Source organism: Triticum aestivum, chromosome 2D (genome assembly GCF_018294505.1).
Source record: "Triticum aestivum cultivar Chinese Spring chromosome 2D, IWGSC CS RefSeq v2.1, whole genome shotgun sequence".
In the NCBI taxonomy this organism is placed as follows: domain Eukaryota; kingdom Viridiplantae; phylum Streptophyta; class Magnoliopsida; order Poales; family Poaceae; genus Triticum; species Triticum aestivum.
In genome coordinates, this window is record NC_057799.1 from 577,568,435 (window position 1) to 577,588,138 (window position 19,704).

Consider the following 19,704-nt stretch of genomic DNA (forward strand, 5'->3'; position numbering starts at 1 on the left):
GTTTAAAAGATATGAATTTTCAAAGTTTATTTGATTTTCTGGAATTATTTAATTAACAGAAAAAGGGATATGACGTATGAGTGACGTCAGCGGTCAACAGTCCGGGTTGACTGGTCAAACTGACACGGGGGACCCACCTGTCATAGACAGTGGGTTAACAGAGGATTAAACTAATTAACTTTTAGTTAATTAACTACTGGGCCCACCTGTCAGTGAGAGATTATTTAAACTAATTGTTTTTATTTATAAAACATTTTCTTTTTCTTTTCTTTTCTTTTTAAATTTTGCGGCGGGGCCCGCATGTCAGTGACTGGGCCTGCCCAGTCAGCAGTTGACTGGGTCAACCCAGTCAACTGGGGCCCGTGGGGGCCACTGGCAGAGGCACTGGGGGTGGCCCCAGGCCTGCCACGTCGGCGGCCGGCGCCGACGCAACTCCGGCGACCCAAAACAGCGGCGGTCCTTCGCCGGATTTGGCCGGAATCGCGCTACGGGGCTCGGGGAGGAACGGGGATAGGCCCTTTCGAAAGAGCTCGCAGCGCCGCATCCAGGGGTGGCCGGGGCTTCGCCGGACTCGGCCGGAATCGGCGCCGGCGAGCGGCGGAGGCGGCGGCGCGCACGGGTGCCCGACGGAAACATGGCTACGGCAGGCGGTCGAGCAAGCGGAGGGGCTGGGGAGCTTCTACGTGTGGTGGGGAGCGCTGTGGGCTTGAGCCCATGACCAAAAGGTCACCGGAGACACGCCGGCGGCGAGCTCCGCGGCGTGGCGTTCGGGCGCGCGCGGGGAAGAAGCTAGGGAGCGCGGGCGAGCTAGCGGAGAGGGGGAGGAGGTAGAGGAGCTCACCGCACGGCGCAAGAAAAGCCCGTGGGTGGCTTAGTAGCAGCAGGTCGTCGCCGGGGAAGAAGGGGTGCGCCGGCGTCCGAAGATGAAGGCGAGCTCGGGGAGGCCGATGCAGTGGCTCCGAGCTTCGACGGAGAGGCGGAGGGGGTGTAGTCGAGGGCGGCGACGTCGTACGACACGGCGAGGTGGCGAGTGGGGCACGGTGGCCGCCGTGAACGAGGGGAACGGCGGCGAGCGCGTCGGGCGTGGGGAAGAGGGGGGGCGGCGCGGATCCGGGGGAGGGAAGGGGGAGGCGCGGGGGCCGAGAGGGAGAGCGGGGGTGAGTGGGAGAGAGGCCCGAGGAGGCGGGGGAGCTGGCGACCTTATCCCCTCCGGCGTCGGTGCCGGCGAGGGGGTCGGGCGGCAGCGCGCCCCTGTTCCGACCCGGTCGGGGGAACAGGGAAGGGGCGAGGGAGGAGGTGGGCTGGGCCGGGGGCGCGGCTGCGGCCCAGTTTGGGCCGGGGGGGCAGTGGGGGGGGGGAAGCGGGCCTTTTTCCCCTCTTTTTTTTTCTTTTTCTCTGCCTGGGTTCTGTTTTCTGTTTTCTCTTTATTTGCTTATTCCCTTTTCTGTTTTATTTCATTTAAAAGTATTTAGACATTTTATAAAAAAATGTGTTTTCTCCACCATAATTACCAGTGTATTATTTAGCACCCACTGAACATTTTTGTTTGAATTTTTGAAAACTTTTATTTTTCACTTTAATTATATTTGAAGTTTGAGCTAGGAGTTTGAAAGGAAGGTGATTCAAATGTGATCAAGCCCTGTTTAGCAACATGATTAGCTTAATCACAGGGGGTTACTATAGCATGATTCTCAGGGTGTTACAAATCTCCTCCACTACAAGAAATCTCGTCCCGAGATTTAGGAGGTAGAAGGAAACAGTGCGGGGTATTCTTCGCGCAGACGATCCTCTCGTTCCCAAGTGGCCTCATCTTCAGAATGGTGCGACCACTGGACTTTGAGAAACTTGATCGCCTTCTGACGTGTGCGGCGTTCAGCTTGGTCGAGAATGCGGACCGGATGCTCCTTATAGGAGAGGTCTTGCTGTAATTCGAGCACTTCATGATCCACAGCTCGGATTGGATCCTTGAAGCAACGGCGGAGCTGTGACACATGGAACACATCGTGAACCTGAGAAAGGTTCGGCGGTAGCTCCAGTTGGTATGCCACTTTTCCACGCCTTTCGAGAATAGTGAATGGGCCAATATAGCGAGGAGCTAGTTTGCCCTTGATCCCGAAGCGGTGAGCACCCTTCATAGGTGTGACTCGAAGATAAGCCTTTTCGCCAGGTTGATAGACCATGTCTTTATGATGACGGTCATACTGACTCTTCTGACGTGACTGAGCAGTCTTGAGATTCTCGCGAATAATGCGGACTTGTTCTTCGGCATCTTGGATAATATCCGGTCCGATGAGTGGACGTTCCCCAGTTTCTGACCAGTTCAGGGGGTTCGGCACTTTCGTCCATATAACACTTCGAAGGGGGCCATCTTCAGACTAGCTTGATAGCTATTATTATAAGAGAACTCAGCATACGGGAGAGATTCCTCCCATTTCTTGCCGAAGGAAATAACGCAAGCTCGAAGCATGTCTTCGAGAACTTGATTGACGCGTTCAACTTGTCCTTGCGATTGAGGATGAAACGCAGTACTGAATGGCAGATGAGTTCCCATTGCTTCTTGGAAACTTGCCCAGAATCTTGAAGTGAATAAGCTACCACGGTCTGAACTGATAACCAATGGAATACCGTGGAGTGAAACAATCCTGGACATATAGAGCGTTGCCAACTGGCTAGCAGTGATCGTTTCTTTGACTGCCAGAAAATGTGCAACTTTGGAAAGTCGGTCAATGACGACAAGAATAGCATCATTACCTTTCTGTGATTTGGGAAATCCAGTGACGAAGTCCATTTCAACATGGTCCCATTTCCATTCAGGAATAGAGATAGGTTGCAGAGTTCCAGCAGGCCTTTGATGTTCTGCTTTGATTCAACGGCAAACGTCACACTCAGCAACATAACGAGCAATGTCTTGCTTCATATTAGTCCACCAGAATCTCTGACGGATGTCTTGGTACATCTTTGTACTACCAGGATGGATACATAGAGGCGTATCATGAGCTTCTTTCATAACTTCCTGTGTCATATCCAGGTTTTTCTCTGCACATGGCACCACTAGGCGGCCCTTGAAGTATAGGGTGCCATCTTCAGAAATGGTGAAGAATGAGGGCTTTCCTTCTGCGAGGTAGCGCTTAATCTTGTAGGCTTCAGAGTCATACTTCTGTAGCCTTTTGATGCTGTCCTCGAGATCTGGTTTAGCAACTAGGGTATTGAGGGAACCCTGGGCAACAACGTGGAGGTTCATCTTGCGAAACTCCTTAGGAGGGGGAGCGAGTGCACCCGGAGGAACAATATGGAGGTTCAGCTTCCTAAATTCTTCAACAAGCGAGGGCTGAACTTTGTGAACCTGGAGGTGGTTGCAGTAAGACTTGCGGCTCAAGGCATCAGCCATTACATTAGCCTTGCCTGGCGTATAGGAAATACCCAAGTCAAAGTCTGCAACAAGCTCCATCCATCTCTGCTGGCGGAGGTTCAGATCTGGCTGAGTAAACAGATACTTCAGACTTTGGTGGTCAGTGAAGATCTCGCAACGATTACCGAGAAGGTAATGTCGCCACTGCTTCAGCGCATGAATGACTGCAGCAAGTTCGAGGTCGTGAACTGGGTAGTTCTCTTCGTGAGGGCGCAATTGTCGAGAGGCATAAGCAATCACTTTGCGGTCTTGCATTAGGACACAGCCTAACCCTTGACGGGAAGCGTCGCAGTAAATGACGAAGTCCTTCTTAGTATCAGGTGGAGCTAGAACTGGAGCAGAAGTCAACTTGTCTTTGAGTGCCTGGAAACTTTCCTGACATTTGTCTGTCCATTGGAACTTGACGCCCTTATGCAACAGGTTAGTCAGAGGCCTGGCGATCTTAGAGAAGTTCTCGACAAATCGACGGCAATAGCTGGCGAGACCGAGAAAACTTCTGACTTGCTTAACGTTCTTGGGAGGAGTCCAATCAAGAATAGCCTGAACTCGTTCAGGGTTGATGGCAATACCATCCTTAGAGATGACATGCCCAAGATAGGTTACTTCGGGTAGCCAGAATTCACATTTGGAGAACTTGGCATATAGTTGATGTTCTCGTAGCTTTTCCAGCACAAGTCGAAGATGTCCAGCATGTTCTTCTTCGTTCTTGGAGAATATCAGGATATCATCCAGATAAACCACGACGAACTTGTCGAGGTAATCCATGAATATGTAGTTCATCAGACGAGAGAAGGTGGCTGGAGCATTGGTTAAACCGAAAGACATGACGGTGTACTCGTATGAACCATAGCGAGTCACGAAGGCGGTCTTTGGGATATCCTCTTCGCGAACACGGATCTGGTGGTAGCCCAACCTCAAGTCGAGCTTAGAGAACACTGACGAACCCGCCAGTTGATCATACAGATCATTGATCCGAGGAAGAGGGTATTTATTCTGAATGGTAGCTTGGTTTATAGGACGGTAGTCTTGAACTAACCGGTTTGTCCCGTCCTTCTTCTTGACAAAGAGAGAAGGTGCTCCCCAAGGAGAGCAACTTGGGCGAATGAATCCTTTGCGAAGAGACTTGTCGATTTCCTCCTTAAGCTCAAGGAGTTCATGCGGCGGCATTTTGTAAGGTCGCTTGGCTATAGGAGTGGTGCCTGGTTTCAAGTCGATGATGAATTCGACAGCTCTAGCAGGGGGAATCCCCGGAAGTTCTTCAGGAAAGACGTCGAGGAATTCACGCACGACGGGAATGTTTTCAATGCCCTCGAGTGGTGCAGCGTTCAATGCATTCAATGCATAGAGCCTTGCCTCGGCATTTTGCACCAGATGGGCTTGGTAAGTAACTATCTCATCTGAAGGGTGTAGCAGATGGACGGTCTTAGTGGTGCAAACGATTGAAGCAGTATGCGCTTTTAACCAATTCATTCCCAGAATGAGATCAATGCTACAGGACTTCAGTACGATGGGAGAGACAAGAAATTCCAGTCCTTCAATTTCAACAGTAACATCGTGACTAACCATAGTGGTTTGACATTGGCCCGCAGGGGTGTGTACCACTAGCGGAGTGTTTATCTCTTCGTAATTAATGCCATGCAGGAATGCAAATTCTGCAGATATGAATGAATGGGATGCTCCTGTATCAAATAAAACGGATGCTGGTACTGTATTTACGAGGAGTGTACCCATCACAGTAGCAGGCTGGTCTTGAGCTTCGCTGAGATCAACGTGGTTGGCATGAGCACGACCATAAGACTTAGCATTGTTGTTGCGGGGCTGGTTGTTACCACGGCCAGCTGCTGGAAGGGCCAGTTGATTCTGGTTCTGATAGCAGTTCCTGGCAAAGTGACCCGGTTGACCACACTTGAAGCACATACCATTATCGGGAGTGGGAACAGGAGCCCCAGGTGGGGGAGCTGGTAGCTTTGACTGCCTAGATGGTGGAGGAGGCAGACGCGGTGCAGCATAAGATTTCCTGGGAGCAGGTGCATTTGGACGATACATGCTGTTCGGGATCCATATCTTACGCTTCTGTGAGGGTGAGCCCGAAGATGAGCCCGTGTCACGGTTGCGCCTCTGAGAGCTCTGGTATTCCTGCAGACCAGTCTCGACATTGATGGCCTTATTCACCAAGGTGGCGAAATCGGCGAAGTCATGCACTAGAAGTGCGAGCTTGATGTCAGCTTGTAGTCCATCTCGGAACTTCTCCTGTCTGCGTGCATCAGTTGCAATGTCTTCTTCAGCATAGCGGGACAAGTCCAGAAACTCCCGCTGATAAGCTTCGACAGTTTTGTTGCCTTGGGTGAGGTTGCGGAACTCACGCTTCTTCCGGTCCATGACTCCCTGAGGAATGAAGCGGGCACGGAAAGCAGCTTGGAAGTCTGGCCAGGTGATGATTGTTCCAGCTGGCAGAGTACGCCTGTGGCTGTCCCACCATTGAGCTGCGGGTCCCTTCAGAAAGAAGGAAGCAAAGTTGACATAGCTGGCAGGGGCTACATCAGCAGACTCCATCTCATAGGTGATGTCACGGAGCCAGTCATCAGCATCCAAAGGCTGCGTTGAGCTGCGGTAGATGGTTGGGTTGAGGCGTATGAAATCTTGAAGAGTCACTTGGGCTGGCTGCTGGTTCATATTGGGGCGAGGAAACTGAGCCATCATATTTTCCATGAATTGGCGGTTCAGTTCGAACTGTTGGATCATACCAGCCATGTACTCAGGTGGTGGTGGGGCATCGCCACCACGACCACGACCACCTGGTCTAACCATCCTGCTAATATATAACAGGGGTAGTTCAGCATTGAGAAAATTTGCAATGACAAGAATCATTCATGATGAAACATGCATAATTGAAAGGAGCACGATAGCTACTACATAGTAGTCGGCATAGTTTACAAAAGGGGTCATGCATAGAGTTCAGTACACAGAGTTCAGTACATAGACTAAAACATCATAGGCGGCACACAGGCTCGCGGCGACTGCAACTAATACTACAATCAAGCCTACATCAGTCCCAAGAGGTACTGTGGAGGTAATCGTAGCCCGGCAGCTGGTAGTGAGGCAACGGATAGCCCTCGACGTCAGCAGACTGGGGGCCGCGGATACTCAAGTGTAGAGCCCGACGCTCAGGTGGCAGAAGAGGACCAAGTGCGGGAGAGTAGCCTCCCACCTCTGGCCAACCAACACCGTGGGGCATCACGGTCCTGGCTGGGTAGATCGCAGTACGCGGTACCTGTCCAGACCGGACAAAGGGGTGCAGTAGCGTCAGAGCACGGTAAAGGTGCTGACGGGTGGTGTACATCTCATGGCGAAGAGCTCGGTTAGCTCGATCCAGCCCATCAGCATGCAGAACCAGGTGCTGATGGTAGAAGGGCTCCCGGGTGACAGTGGAGTAGGCAGCAATATAGTATCCCTCCGCACCAACATCAGAGGCGATAGCAATGTGCCTGAAAGGGGAGGTGTCCAACTCCCGATACTCTCCACGAAGACGTGTCAGAGCAGCATAGGCTGCATCGTGGACAGCCATATCGATGGTCACACCAACACCATGTGCGGTGTGCAGCACAGTAGTGGAGTCGTACTCCCGAGAGTAGAGGTGGACGATGGCACGGTACTGCTCCTGGTTAAAGTCCTGGTACTCCTCGTAGACGGTGTACTCAGGGTGCCAGCGATAACCCAGATAGGTCATCATCTCAGCTAGCACCGCAGGTGATCCCGAGGCACCAATGGCCGTCGTGTGGCGCACGACCTGCCTCGAGGGTTCCATCTGAAAGCAAAGACGTTTCAAAGGAGTCAATTGACAGTGTGTGAATTGTTCAAAATACTATTCTAAGAAACAACTATGGCTTATCCATCTTTGGGGTGAACGCGGTCACGGGATCCTAGTGTTAGAGTTAGTAAATTCGTTTAACCCGAGTAGAAGAGAGTTCAGAGTCCCAGAGTAAAGGTCGAGGAGTAAAAGATCCTAGTACCACCCAATGGCGACGTGGGCCCGTAAGACACACAGCCATGTTAGTAAAAGTTTTTGTAATGTCTAGACTCGACTTCGGCCAAGGAGTGCGGAAAGGGGGATTCCTACAGGCAGTCGGCTCTGATACCAACTTGTGACGCCCCCGATTTGACCGTACACTAATCATGCACGCAAATGTGTACGACCAAGATCAGGGACTCACGGGAAGATATCACAACACAACTCTAAAACATAAATAAGTCATACAAGCATCATAATACAAGCCAGGGGCCTCGAGGGCTCGAATACAAGTGCTCGATCACAGACGAGTCAGCGGAAGCAACAATATCTGAGTACAGACATAAGTTAAACAAGTTTTGCCTTAAGAAGGCTAGCACAAAAGTAGCAACGATCGAAGAGGCAAGGCCTCCTGCCTGGGACCTCCTAACTACTCCTGGTCGTCGTCAGCGGCCTGCACGTAGTAGTAGGCACCTCCAGTGCCGTGGGAGTCGTCGTCGACGGTGGCGTCTGGCTCCTGGACTCCAACATCTGGTTGCGACAACCAGATAGAAAGGAAAGGGGGAAAAAGAGGGAGAGAAGCAACCGTGAGTACTCATCCAAAGTACTCGCAAGCAAGGAGCTACACTACATATGCATGGGTATATGTGTAAAGGGGCATATCAGTGGACTGAACTGCAGAATGCCAGAATTAAAAGGGGGATAGCTAGTCCTGTCGAAGACTACGCTTCTGGTCATCTCCATCTTGCAGCATATAGAAGAGAATAGAGTGAAGTCCTCCAAGTAGCATCGCATAGCATAATCCTACCCGGCAATCCCCTCCTCGTCGCCCTGTTAGAGAGCGATCACCGGGTTGTATCTGGCACTTGGAAGGGTGTATTTTATTCAGTATCCAGTTCTAGTTGTCATAAGCTCAAGGTACAACTCCGGGTCGTCCTTTTACCGAGGGACACGGCTATTCGAATAGATAAACTTCCCTGCAGGGGTGCACCACATAACCCAACACGCTCGATCCCAATTGGCCGGACACACTTTTCTGGGTCATGCCCGGCCTCGTAAGATCAACGCGTCGCAGCCCCACCTAAGCACAACAGAGCGGTCAGCACGCCGGTCTAATCCTAAGCGCGCAGGGGTCTGGGCCCATCGCCCTATGCACACCTGCACGTTGCGAACGCGGCCGCGAGCAGACCTAGCAACCCACACGATCACGGCGGTTACGTCAAAGCGGTCCAACACGGCGCGCGCCACTCAGTCGCTGACGTCACGAAGGCTTCGGCTGATACCACGACGCCGGGATACCCATAACTACTCCCGCGTAGATGGTTAGTGCGTATAGACCAAATGGCCAGACTCAGATCAAATACCAAGATCTCGTTAAGCGTGTTAAGTATCCGCGAACGCCGACCAGGGCCAGGCCCACCTCTTACCTAGGCGGTCTCAACCTGCCCTGTCGCTCCGCCACAAAGATCCACTTGCGGGTACTCCTACGAGCCGACCCGACTTTAGTCATCACATGTGTCATGTATATAGTATATAAGTATATACCCGCGATCACCGCCCAGGTGATCACGGCCCGATAGTGTAGCACAGCAGACGGACAAGAATGTAGGGCCACTGATGGAAATCTAGCATCCTATACTAAGAATGTAGGATTGCATGTAAAGGTATCAACAGTAGTAGCAAGGATAGGCTATGCATCAGAATAGGATATCGAAAAGCAGTAACATGCTACACTACTCTAATGCAAGCAGTATAGAGAAGAGTAGGCGATATCTGGTGATCAAGGGGGGGGCTTGCCTGGTTGCTCTAGCAAGTAGGAGGGGTCGTCGACTCCGTAGTCGAACTGGGCAGCAGCAGTGTCGGTCTCGTAGTCTACCGGAGAGAAGAGGGGGAAGAAACAGTAAATACAATGCAAACATAAGCATGACGATGCGTGACATGACAGTGAGCGGTGCTAGGGGTGTCCTAACGCGACAGTAGGTGGTACCGGTGAAGGGGGGGAACATCCGGGAGGTATCCCCGATGTTTCGCGTTTTCGGACAGACGGATCGGAGGGGGAAAGTTGCTAGTTCGATAGGTTAGGGAGGTGTGGTGGATGAACGGACTGCGTATTCGGATTCGTCTCGTCGTTCTGAGCAACTTTCATATAGAAAACATTTTCATCCGAGTTACGGTTTAAAAGATATGAATTTTCAAAGTTTATTTGATTTTCTGGAATTATTTAATTAACAGAAAAAGGGATATGACGTATGAGTGACGTCAGCGGTCAACAGTCCGGGTTGACTGGTCAAACTGACACGGGGGACCCACCTGTCATAGACAGTGGGTTAACAGAGGATTAAACTAATTAACTTTTAGTTAATTAACTACTGGGCCCACCTGTCAGTGAGAGATTATTTAAACTAATTGTTTTTATTTATAAAACATTTTCTTTTTCTTTTCTTTTTTTTTTTAATTTTGCGGCGGGGCCCGCATGTCAGTGACTGGGCCTGCCCAGTCAGCAGTTGACTGGGTCAACCCAGTCAACTGGGGCCCGTGGGGGCCACTGGCAGAGGCACTGGGGTGGCCCCAGGCCTGCCACGTCGGCGGCCGGCGCCGGCGCAACTCCGGCGACCCAAAACAGCGGCGGTCCTTCGCCGGATTTGGCCGGAATCGCGCTACGGGGCTCGGGGAGGAACGGGGATAGGCCCTTTCGAAAGAGCTCGCAGCGCCGCATCCAGGGGTGGCCGGGGCTTCGCCGGACTCGGCCGGAATCGGCGCCGGCGAGCGGCGGAGGCGGCGGCGCGCACGGGTGCCCGACGGAAACATGGCTACGGCAGGCGGTCGACCAAGCGGAGGGGCTGGGGAGCTTCTACGTGCGGTGGGGAGCGCTGTGGGCTTGAGCCCGTGACCAAAAGGTCACCGGAGACACGCCGGCGGCGAGCTCCGCGGCGTGGCATTCGGGCGCGCGCGGGGAAGAAGCTAGGGAGCGCGGGCGAGCTAGCGGAGAGGGGGAGGAGGTAGAGGAGCTCACCGCGCGGCGCAAGAAAAGCCCGTGGGTGGCTTAGTAGCAGCAGGTCGTCGCCGGGGAAGAAGGGGGTGCGCCGGCGTCCGAAGATGAAGGCGAGCTCGGGGAGGCCGATGCAGTGGCTCCGAGCTTCGACGGAGAGGCGGAGGGGGTGTAGTCGAGGGCGGCGACGTCGTACGACACGGCGAGGTGGCGAGTGGGGCACGGTGGCCGCGTGAACGAGGGGAACGGCGGCGAGCGCGTCGGGCGTGGGGAAGAGGGGGGGCGGCGCAGATCCGGGGGAGGGAAGGGGGAGGCGCGGGGGCCGAGAGGGAGAGCGGGGTGAGTGGGAGAGAGGCCCGAGGAGGCGGGGGAGCTGGCGACCTTATCCCCTCCGGCGTCGGTGCCGGCGAGGGGGTCGGGCGGCAGCGCGCCCCTGTTCCGACCCGGTCGGGGGAACAGGGAAGGGGCGAGGGAGGAGGTGGGCTGGGCCGGGGGCGCGGCTGCGGCCCAGTTTGGGCCGGGGGGGCAGTGGGGGGGAAGCGGGCCTTTTTCCCCTTTTTTTTCTTTTTCTCTGCCTGGGTTCTGTTTTCTGTTTTCTCTTTATTTGCTTATTCCCTTTTCTGTTTTATTTCATTTAAAAGTATTTAGACATTTTATAAAAAATGTGTTTTCTCCACCATAATTACCAGTGTATTATTTAGCACCCACTGAACATTTTTGTTTGAATTTTTGAAAACTTTTATTTTTCACTTTAATTATATTTGAAGTTTGAGCTAGGAATTTGAAAGGAAGGTGATTCCAATGTGATCAAGCCCTGTTTAGCAACATGATTAGCTTAATCACAGGGGTTACTGTAGCATGATTCTCAGGGTGTTACAAGTGGTCCTGGGCTGGTGCGTAGGTCGGAAAATTTTTGTTTTCTGCTGCGTTACCCTTCAAAGGGTCCGTATAACGCCTAAAGCGGAGGGTGGTCAATCCTAAGATCATGCTGCCACCCATGCTGGGTAAAAGTATCCCTCGCCGTAGCCTCCAATCATGTACACACCTCCGTAAACAGGTCTTGATTCTCCACGCATTGTAGAGAGGACCATAAACGAAGAGTTCCGGTACATCTGTAGATAACCTGCATCAGGGAAGTACTTTTATCGTTAAAACCCTTATCATTTTTACATAGCCAAAGCGACCAAATAACGACAAGCGCTCCCACCCTGAGAAAAGTTCTAAACCTGTGATCAATCCCATGTAACCAGTTGTCAAATACATTAGCAACACTACAAGGAGGATATAAGCCAGAAGCTATTTGGATGACTGACCATATAGAACGAGCCAATTTGCATTGAAAGAATAAATGTTTTATTGTCTCATCATGGTGACAAAAGACACATTGCGGACTTCCATGCCAATTCCTCTTAATAAGGTTATCTTGGGAAGTGAATTGCTTTAAACTTGGGAAGTGAATTGATTTAAAATACATAGTGCATGGCGGAGGGTTGGTTTAGGTGTGTCTTCCTGGATCCCACGGGATTCGGTCGGTGCTGGTCTTTGATGGATCTGCTTGGATCCAGTCTTTGTTCATGTGTATACATAGTTGATCCTTTCGATATATACTTCTCTTCATCGCTGACAGGTGCTATTCTGGTGCGCTAATCTTGTGAGGCCTTTGCCCAACGACTTCACGACCGTTTACTATAATATAAGTTTGACCTTACTCTGGTGAGGGAGGGGCGACGACGGCAACGCATCTTCGGCTCGCTTTAGTGCATGTAATCGTCGCTAGATTGTCTACGATGTGGATGCAATTTTTGTCATTTCTGTGTTTTTTGTACTACCATGACATGACAAATAAATGGAAAGTTTTCTTGGGAAAAAATGCACAGTGCATCTTCTTGGTCCTATAATTTTGGATGTTAGGTAGCATAAGTAGTGCCCTAATAAGTTTGTCAAGTTCACTTAAAATCATTTTACGAAGAGATGCAATCTTTGCGGGGCTAGCAGCTGGGGAGGTGCGTCAGGCTGGTCATAGTGGGAGTAACTTAGCAAGTAACATAGCGTATTTCAAGACAAATTTGCTTATGTGGCATATAGCTAATGAGGAGAGAGGTGTTTGGAGTAACATAATATGTTACTGTAACATAACGCAACCCAAAGCAAAATGAGTCTATAACATAATAAATGCAATCATCTATGATACTATCTATATATTACTTTGCACTATGAAGGTAGTAACAAAGACTAGTGTCATATGTATGACACTACTCTAAGTTACTCCCCACTATGACTAGCCTCAGGCGTTGATCAAGTCCACTCGCTCATGGCCATGTTACCAAAGCAATCATTGTTTCTTTGTCTGTTGTATTCTAGCCCCAACCGAATAATGCATACATTTCATAGCCGTTCTGCAAATATGGTCTGCCTGAAAGCATACAATTCTTCTTCATGGGAACCTTCGACGCGCGTCAAAATCAACCGATGTGTTTTAGACCGTATATTTGCCTACAGCAGTATGATGAGTTTTTTTCTCGTTGCAACACACATAGTACATATTTGCTAGTCTCGTAAAAAGCATACAACTCGGGATCGAGACACAGGGCATCAAGCGCCAACATTTGACGCGCACACAGTGCACATTTTCTTTGAATGTTCTGAAGTTGAGTTACTATATCTTGCTTCTGCTAGCAGTGACTCATCAGTACTGGTTCCTGTGCACCTGAAACAACACGAGAAGAAAGATCAAGAAGTTCTCATCAGTCAGCGATCAAATGAAGAAATACAAGAAACCAAGAAATTCTGTTTATTTGTGTGTTTGTTGTGAAGTTGTGATCCAATCATGGTCGCGCACCTCGAATCCGACCATGGAGCGGCTGTAACCGACGGTGGTAGCGGCGGTGAGGACGGAGCTCGTCGACCCGCACTCGCTCTCATGGAGCGACGCGCTGGACCGGTCCAGCTTCACCGCCCACGGGTAGTACTGTGCGTACATGGCGGCCGCCGACGATGGCACGCCGACGTGCGACGACGACCGCTGCATCTTGACGCTTCTCGGCAGGGGCGCCGGGCCACCGCGGCGCCGGCTCGGCTGCCGCTCCAGCGGCGACGGCGAGTCGGGCCTCTGCTTCGGCGCGCTCTGGGACCGGGCCTTGGCGCGCGAGGACTGGGTGTTGGCCATGTAGTTCGGGCAGAACTCGGACGCGGACTCGCCCTCGTCGGCGTAACCTGCCGGCACGTACGCGCTGACGCGCGCCGTCGCCGGCTCGAAGTCCTCGAAGTGCCCGCTGTAGGCGCGCGGGGTCGTGATCTCGGTGAACGCCGCCGACGGCGCTGGCGAGCACTGGCCGTGGCCGGGGCCGTAGCACTCGGCTCGCCGGCGCTCTCTCGACCATGGTTCGCTCGCCGCGACCGAGCAGCTGCTCCGCCCCCGCCGCGGCGGCTCCCCCATGTCCATCTCGACGATCTTGGCATGCTCCTCGCCGGACCTGTCCATTTCCTGCATGCAGCAGCCACACATTCCCTGATTCAACCATGCCGGCCTGCACGATCTCAAGGTTCTACGTACTAGCGCTCGCGTGCGGGCTTACGTAGGAGCGGCGGCGTCTGGGGTGCTGCGGCGACCGGCGGTCGACAGGGGCGGCGGCGTGGTCTTCCTCCTCGAGCATGCGCATGCGCTGCGCGCGCACGCGGTTCTGTGCCATGAGGAGGGCCTGCATGCGGCGGAGCGTGGCTCTGGCCTGCTTCCTCACCAGGTGGCCCCTGATCAGCGCCTGCAGCTTCACCAGACCCCTCAGTGCGCACAGAGCCTTCCTTGCCTGCACCAGCACGTCACATGCTCAGCGCAAATCAGAAAAGAAATGCTTCTGTTTCTGCAGAATTTGTTCAATTGCATCGACATTTGATTTAACGTGCATTGCTAAATCAGGAGTACAGTATGTATCAACATTGTATTAACATTGTGTTTTAACTGAGCTAATCACATGAAGATGGATGGAGTAACACATTATCAAACTTGTTGATGTCAAGCTCACCAGGTAGCCTCTGAAGGTGGCCTGGATCCTCGCGGCTGCGGCCTCCTGGACAGGGGTGGCATACAGGTTGAGGTCGTCCTCCGCCTCGGGGGGTGTCAGCCGTATCACCGCGGCATCGGCAGCCGCTGCAGTCGCCATGGCCACCGCCACGGCGCGCTTGCTCTGCTCAAGCTCGCGCTCCGACACCGTAACCGACAGACCGCCTGCCTCCTGGGCCAACGGCGACGGCCCGGCAGCGGTCTTGACCGCCGCCGCAGGCCTCCGGAAGCTCCATCGCCTCTTCTCCCTCGGGCTGGCAGCCGCCGGCAGCTCAGCCAAAGGCGTCGAGTCACACTGTGCCTGCCCCCGCTTGCCCCCTCTCCTGCCGCCATCCTTTTTCCCGGCCAAGATGCTCCTCAGCCACCTCGCAGCCTTCCCCATTGCGAGCACCTTCGATGAACCGCCCTCAGCCACAACAGAACCGACGGACCGGACTATATTATAGCCCCCGGCGACAAATCAAGAAGCCTGCTAGGCATTGGAAGCGCCATCACCAACCAGCCAACCACCCCGGCGCGCCGCGCGAGCTTGGAACAGTGGCACAACGTGTCAGTCAACCGACGCGAGCCGCCGAGCAATGGCATTGGCGCCCGGTCGGCGAGCGCATGTGCGGGCGGGACGGGAGGAACGTGGAGAGCTTCCCTACAAAGGCTGGCTGTCAGTCAGAATCTTTCGCCTTTAAACAAACACAGCAAGTGAGTGCACTGTACTCGGAGAGCTGAGCTGAGTTCAGATCAGCTAGAGCTGGCCTGCCGGGGTCCATGTCAATCATGGATCATTGTCTCATGCATCACGATGACGAGGCGCTGGGGCTGCTTAGCTCCCCGTGATGTGAATCTGGAACAGTCGCTCGGGCTTTGATGTGCAGTTGCAGGCAGCCTCCAGGGTCCAAGCATTCCTCTTGGGTCACGATCCAAAATTTAGGGTGCGTTGGTTGCCCGCGTTAGGCCTGGTTAGACCTGTCCGAAAAGAAAAGGGGTTGTTTGGTTGGTTGTCTTGCATTAGAATCTTAGCTCGCATGAATCTTAGGCCTTGGTTCATAAGTCTTATGACTTTTTAGTCCCAACTTATAAGTCCAAAGTTTCTAAAAAGTCCCTACCTGTTTGGTTACTGGGACTTAACATGGACTAAAAGACCATATTACAACTATAAGTCCCTACAAGACTCTTCTTGAGAGTCTTATTTTATAAGTCTCAAATGCCCACTTTAAGTCCCTATAAGTCCCTCCTGTTTGGTTTAGATGGGACTTAAGGGGACTTTTTTAAGTCCCAATACCAATAAGTCCCTGTAACCAAACACCCCCTTAAAGCACTCTCCTAAGCCAGCCCGCTAGGAACGTCTGGATCGACTGTTTCCAGCGAGCCAGGCTTCAGCGATGCAGAGGAGAGGAATGCGGTGCTGACCTCCCGCGCCCACAGAGATGGCGGGAGCTCGCGCACGTCTCCGAAAAAGCGGTGGGACGAATTTGCGTCACCGCCCGCCGGTTCGGTCACTCTATATAGCCAGCGTGACCGCAGCGGCAAAACTCCCGCCACCATTTGCCCCCTCTCGAGCTTTCCCTTCGGCGCGGATCCGCATCGACGACGAGGTAAGCGACGCAACTGCTCCGGCCACCAGTTGCCGCCGGCGGCGATTCGATTCGTCTTCTCTGATGTGTTCAGCCCCTCCTCCGCGGCTGCTCCGATGATGTCTTTGAATTCAGTCACCCCCTTCTCTCTACTAGTTGTAGCTAGATCTGTGAGCATGTGGTAGGATTAGATCTTTCGGTCTATGTGACTGTGATGTTCTAGTAGCTAGTCGTGATGGATTTGAAGCATGCTAGGCAGGGACGAAGCTAGAAAAAAAGTTTGATGGGGTCATATCTATGACAATGGGTCATCTTCTATAAATGAACGGTGATTAGTACTATTGACCCCAATGCCAATAAGGCAGCTCCGTCCCCGATGCTAGGAGTTGTTTCCATGTCGGCAAGGATTGATAGCTAGTGGTGATGGATGGATTGGCAGCATGCTTGATGTCTGGTATGCTAGTGTGCAACTATTTGTGCTAGTTTGTTGAACTCCTTGCTATGATTTGAGATGGTGTGTTGAACTAGATCATCCATTTGTGCATGTGGTACTGCTTGTTCGATCTGTCTCTTCGTTCATACTGTCCATGTTTAGTGGTAGTTCGTACTATCCATGTGTAGTGTGGTGTGGTCTTGATGATGCTTACGCTTGTAGGAGATGAGAACACAAAAGTTTATTCAGGCCATCGTCCTGTCCTAGAGACAGTTCCCGGCATCCGACATCGAGGACTCTTAGCCTCCCATCGACCAGATGCTTCCTGTTTCAGACGTGTCGGCTACGATTCCTCCATTTGTGTTGGCTCGGCCAAATGCTGCTCATGCTGCTGCTCAAAAGGAAGCCGCGATGTATAAGAAGGACGACAGGGGGAACTCCATGAAGTGGCAGCCGTTCACGTCGACGTTCGTGCTTAACAAGATATGTGATATCACAGCTAGTGGGGTCATGACTTACAAGAGCTTCAAGGAGGTGCACTTGAACATTGTTGCAAAGCAGGTGTTCCAGTTTTGTGGATAGGTGGTCTGATGCGGAGCATCCCATGATCATCCCCATGGACGTATCTTCATCTCCCACGACACCACTTGGACCAATGACAAGAGCTCGAGCAAAGGCTATCGAAGATAAGGTGAACTCGCTCCTCTCAGAACTACCACTTTCTACACATGAGACATGGCTACTACCTCAAATCGAAACACTATGTTTGATCAGGTACTTGGAGGAAGGCCACGGAGTAGCTACATCCAACGGACAAGACGGCGAGGACGCCAAGTACGAGGGACAAGAAGAAGAGCTGCCATTGAAGCTACAGCCACCGGACGACCGGTTGGGACCGGACGTCCGTCACCTGAAGCCCAACCTGCCCAAGTCCTAGCCAACGCAGGCTACAGCGAGCGGACGTCCGGCCAGGACCGGACAACCGGCCACACCTCCCAGCGAGCGGATGTCCGGCCCCACAGGACGACCGACACCATCACCACCGAGGGACAATTAGCAGAAGTCCGAAGTGACAGGACGCCCGGCGCCACCTTCACAGAACGGAAATAGTGGAAGTCCGGCGACTACCGGACGTCCGGACGCCCACGAGCCAACGGACGACCGGTCCCCAGCGAACGTTCGGTACCTGTCTCCGCACAGTTTCGGGCCCGAGGCTCATGTACCCTTTCACTTCGCCCCCATTTGCGCTAAGACTATAAATAGACCTCCTCCTCCTCCTAGTTAGGGTTAGCAAAGTGATAGCTCATTTGTGAGATAGAGCCTTGCTCATCCATCCAGATCTGCTCCTCCGAGAGAGATCGTGCCTCTACGGAGAAGATCCACTTGGATTCAAGACCCCTAACGGGAAGAACTCAAGACCTCCTCACAGAGAAGAACCGGTTACCCTATGTATGTCCCTTGTTGATTGTGGATCGTGTATCTCTTTGTGTTCCGAAGATCTAGCATATGTTTGGCCGAATCTTGTTGGTTGAGTGATTCCTCTCGCGTTTTCCTCGTGTTCCCCTCGTGTTCTTCATAGGATCCCTCCATTTCGTGAAACATCGGGCCCCTAGGGTTCTACCCTACATCATCTTGGTATCATGAGCCACGTTGATCACGAATTTGGAGCCCCTGCACCTTGTTTTCTATCTTGATTTTGTTGTGTTCTTCCCCAATTTCGAAAATCCCCATCAAAAATAGCCCCAAATTTTTTTGTGATTTGTTGGTGTGATGAAGTTTTGTTGGATTTGATCCATGGATTTGCTTGGCCACGAGTGGATCTAGCTTTTCCCCCCTCGTTTCCCCCCTTTCCATCCACAAAATCACTCGGATTTGACCAATTTTGCATCCTCCACCACGAATCCTAGCTGTTCATCCCATGCCTGAAATCGCCCAGGCACCAGACGTCCGCCAGCTACCGGACGTCTGACCACCGGTCGTCCGACATCCATCGGACGGCCGACGTTTCCTGACAAAACTGAAAAAGTTTAGTTCGGCCACCATCACTTCTCTCCACCTCCGCATACGCACTCCAATACCCATTCCACTTCCGCATACGCACCCCGATACCACCATCGCTTTCCGTAACCACCATTGCTTACTTGTTTCGCACTCCAACACAATTTTGACACATTTGGTTTTGAGAATTTGAGTTGTGGTTCATCGTTTCCTAGGGTGTTTCGGCTAACTAGGAATGGTTCGACATCAACATCACCGCCGCTCATCTTCGCCAAGGACTCGACATCGACCACTTCACCGTTTTGACACCCTCAACCGTACGCAAGGACGGTAACTTCGACGACATCTTTGTCTACTCCTTGCCATTACATGGATAACCACATAGCCCATTTTCCGTAACTTACCCATCGAGACTAGCCTTTGAGTATTGCCGGCAATGTTACTTGTGCACATTAGTGATCATACTTCCCATAGCATACATACTATATCATTGTGGTGCATATCTTGGTATCATCTCTGGTGTCACAAGGTTGTCATCACATACACAATTGCTATCTTGGTTCATGAAGTTTTGCATGAGAAAAGAACTCAAAAGAGAAGGAGCCAAACAAGCTTTTAAGCAAAGAGGAAAGATAAGCAAAGAGCTTATAAGCAAGAACCATAGCATCATACTACATTAAGATTGTCATACTCGATCATCTTAGATCATATCACCGGAATACCATACATATAGCATACTTGGGATAGAAGTCGTTGCATTTTTGCTTAGTAGGTTGGGCACAAGTTTCATATCTGCCTATTGTGCAATCGCGCTAGCGTCTCTCTAGTGTTGTGCAACAAGAGCATTTTCGTGGATTCCACATTGTGGCTCATTCCTTGGTTGCATGACCCCACTTATCTATTTGCGTGTGTGTTTCCGTGTACCATATCTTGCTATTGATCTACTTGTTGCATTTGCAAAATTGTGAATCTTTTCCAACATTACCGAGGCTCACTAACAATTGCATCTAATTTTGTGCCACCATCCTAACCAAGCTCCACCATAAGCTTTTATTTGTGTAGGTGTGAGAACCGACAAGAATTGGTACCAATTGTGCTATTTCCTTGTTACCCATTGAGTGATCAATGATCCATCTTCAACATCGGTCAAGGTACATTTGGTATAAGTTCTTCTCTTCCTCCCACTCACATATTTGCTTGGAATGATGGATAGGCCAAGTTCTTCTACCAACCCACTCTTCCTA

The 19,704-nt window shown here is 51.8% G+C and overlaps 1 protein-coding gene across 1 annotated transcript; it reads right to left on the minus strand.

The window, feature by feature from the left end:
* Nucleotides 1-12,856: 12,856 nt before the first annotated feature.
* LOC123050087 (protein IQ-DOMAIN 19) lies at nt 12,857-15,091 on the minus strand. Its single transcript, XM_044472931.1, has 4 exons — nt 14,424-15,091; nt 13,980-14,207; nt 13,244-13,888; nt 12,857-13,111 (listed from the first exon to the last, which is right to left on the minus strand). The coding sequence occupies exons 1-4, from the start codon at nt 14,841-14,843 to the stop codon at nt 13,091-13,093; spliced, it is 1,314 nt and encodes a 437-aa protein (XP_044328866.1). The 5' UTR covers nt 14,844-15,091; the 3' UTR covers nt 12,857-13,090.
* Between the last annotated feature and the right edge of the window lie 4,613 nt (nt 15,092-19,704).

Bases quoted from the DNA above. Each gene is read 5' to 3' on its own strand.
- LOC123050087 (XM_044472931.1), bottom strand. From the start codon at position 14,843: ATGGGGAAGGCTGCGAGGTGGCTGAGGAGCATCTTGGCCGGGAAAAAG. The intron at 14,208-14,423 runs GTGAGCTTGACA...GTGCTGGTGCAG, and splicing joins CCACCTTCAGAGGCTACCTG to GCAAGGAAGGCTCTGTGCGC. The intron at 13,112-13,243 runs GTGCGCGACCAT...GTGTTGTTTCAG, and splicing joins GCTCCATGGTCGGATTCGAG to GTGCACAGGAACCAGTACTG.